The sequence below is a fragment of the Pteropus vampyrus genome, unplaced genomic scaffold, assembly GCF_000151845.1.
Source record: "Pteropus vampyrus isolate Shadow unplaced genomic scaffold, Pvam_2.0 Scaffold296, whole genome shotgun sequence".
NCBI classification, from domain to species: domain Eukaryota; kingdom Metazoa; phylum Chordata; class Mammalia; order Chiroptera; family Pteropodidae; genus Pteropus; species Pteropus vampyrus.
This window is the reverse complement of record NW_011889077.1, coordinates 521241-522301: the sequence shown is the minus strand read 5'-3', so window position 1 is coordinate 522301 and position 1061 is coordinate 521241. Positions and strand designations below refer to the sequence as shown.

General features: G+C 67.6%; 1 protein-coding gene across 1 annotated transcript in view; it reads left to right on the top strand.

Annotated features, from left to right (window-relative positions):
• PFKL (phosphofructokinase, liver type) overlaps positions 1–1061 on the top strand; it is a gene marked incomplete at its 5' end in the record, with an annotated part of 22755 nt that overhangs the window by 6160 nt on the left and 15534 nt on the right. Inside the window, 2 exon segments of the mRNA XM_023521132.1 lie at positions 1–49; positions 686–781. The exon segment at positions 1–49 is cut by the window's left edge and continues 20 nt beyond it. Coding sequence (XP_023376900.1) covers positions 1–49; positions 686–781 — 145 coding nt within the window.

The following is a 1061-nucleotide window of genomic DNA, read 5'->3' as shown; positions in this document are numbered from 1 at the left end:
GCCCCCCGAGGACGGCTGGGAGAACTTCATGTGCGAGAGGCTGGGCGAGGTGAGCGGGAAGGGCCTCCGCCGGGGTCCCGCTGTGCAGAGGACGGGGTCCCGCTGTGCAGAGGACGGCGTCCCCAGGGCTGTGAGGCTAACCCTGACCAGACACTCATCTGCAGTCTGGTTTGACAGCGTCTGCAGGCGTCCCCCGGGGGCGGCACCCAGGCCTGGCAGGAGCTTTCTGACCCTGATTTCTCCTCTGAGGCTCTGCAGACAGGCGCTGTGGGGAGTCCCAGGGCTGTGGGGTGCCCCGGGGCTGTGGGGCAGAGCGGACCCCGCACTGTGCCAGGTCCTTGGGGAAGCGAAGGTGTGAATAGCACTTTAAAAGCCCCGACAGCGTTCCGCGTGCTCTCTGGTCCCACCCCACTGATGCAGGCCACCGCGTGGGTCCCTTAGGTGCCACCTCTGACCTGCCCTCGGCCCCCGGCGTGGGGGACTTGCCCCAGGGGCTCAGGGTGTCCAGGAAGCCCTGTCCTGGGTTAGCTGCGGGCAGGACTGGCTCTGCCACTGCGGCCCTTGGGGTTCCTCTGTCCCCATCCCAGCCCCCAGTTCGAGGGAGGCTGTGGGAGGGCTGGCGGGTGGCGGCTGAGTCCAAGGCCAGCATCGGGCAGGTAGCTGAGTGCGGGCGTCTGTGACCCAGACCCGGAGCCGAGGGTCCCGGCTGAACATCATCATCATCGCCGAGGGCGCCATCGACCGCAGCGGAAAGCCCATCTCCTCCAGCTACGTGAAGGACGTGAGTTTGGGGGGAGGCCTGGTGACATGGGGGCGTGGAGCCTCAGGGAGCTCCCCTTTATCTCAGTCCCCAAGTACTCTTGCTGGGACCCCCTCCCCACGGGAAGGAGGCTTCTGGAGGGCTTCCTCACCCCCAGTGACAGCCAGATGTGGGGTGCACACACCAGGGCTCCCTGAGAAGCCCGGCCTCGGAGGCCAAGGTGTGCCCCACACCTGTCGGGAGCCCCCCACCATCTGCATGGCCGGGCCCGCCTGGGAACTGCACACCCACACACATGCCA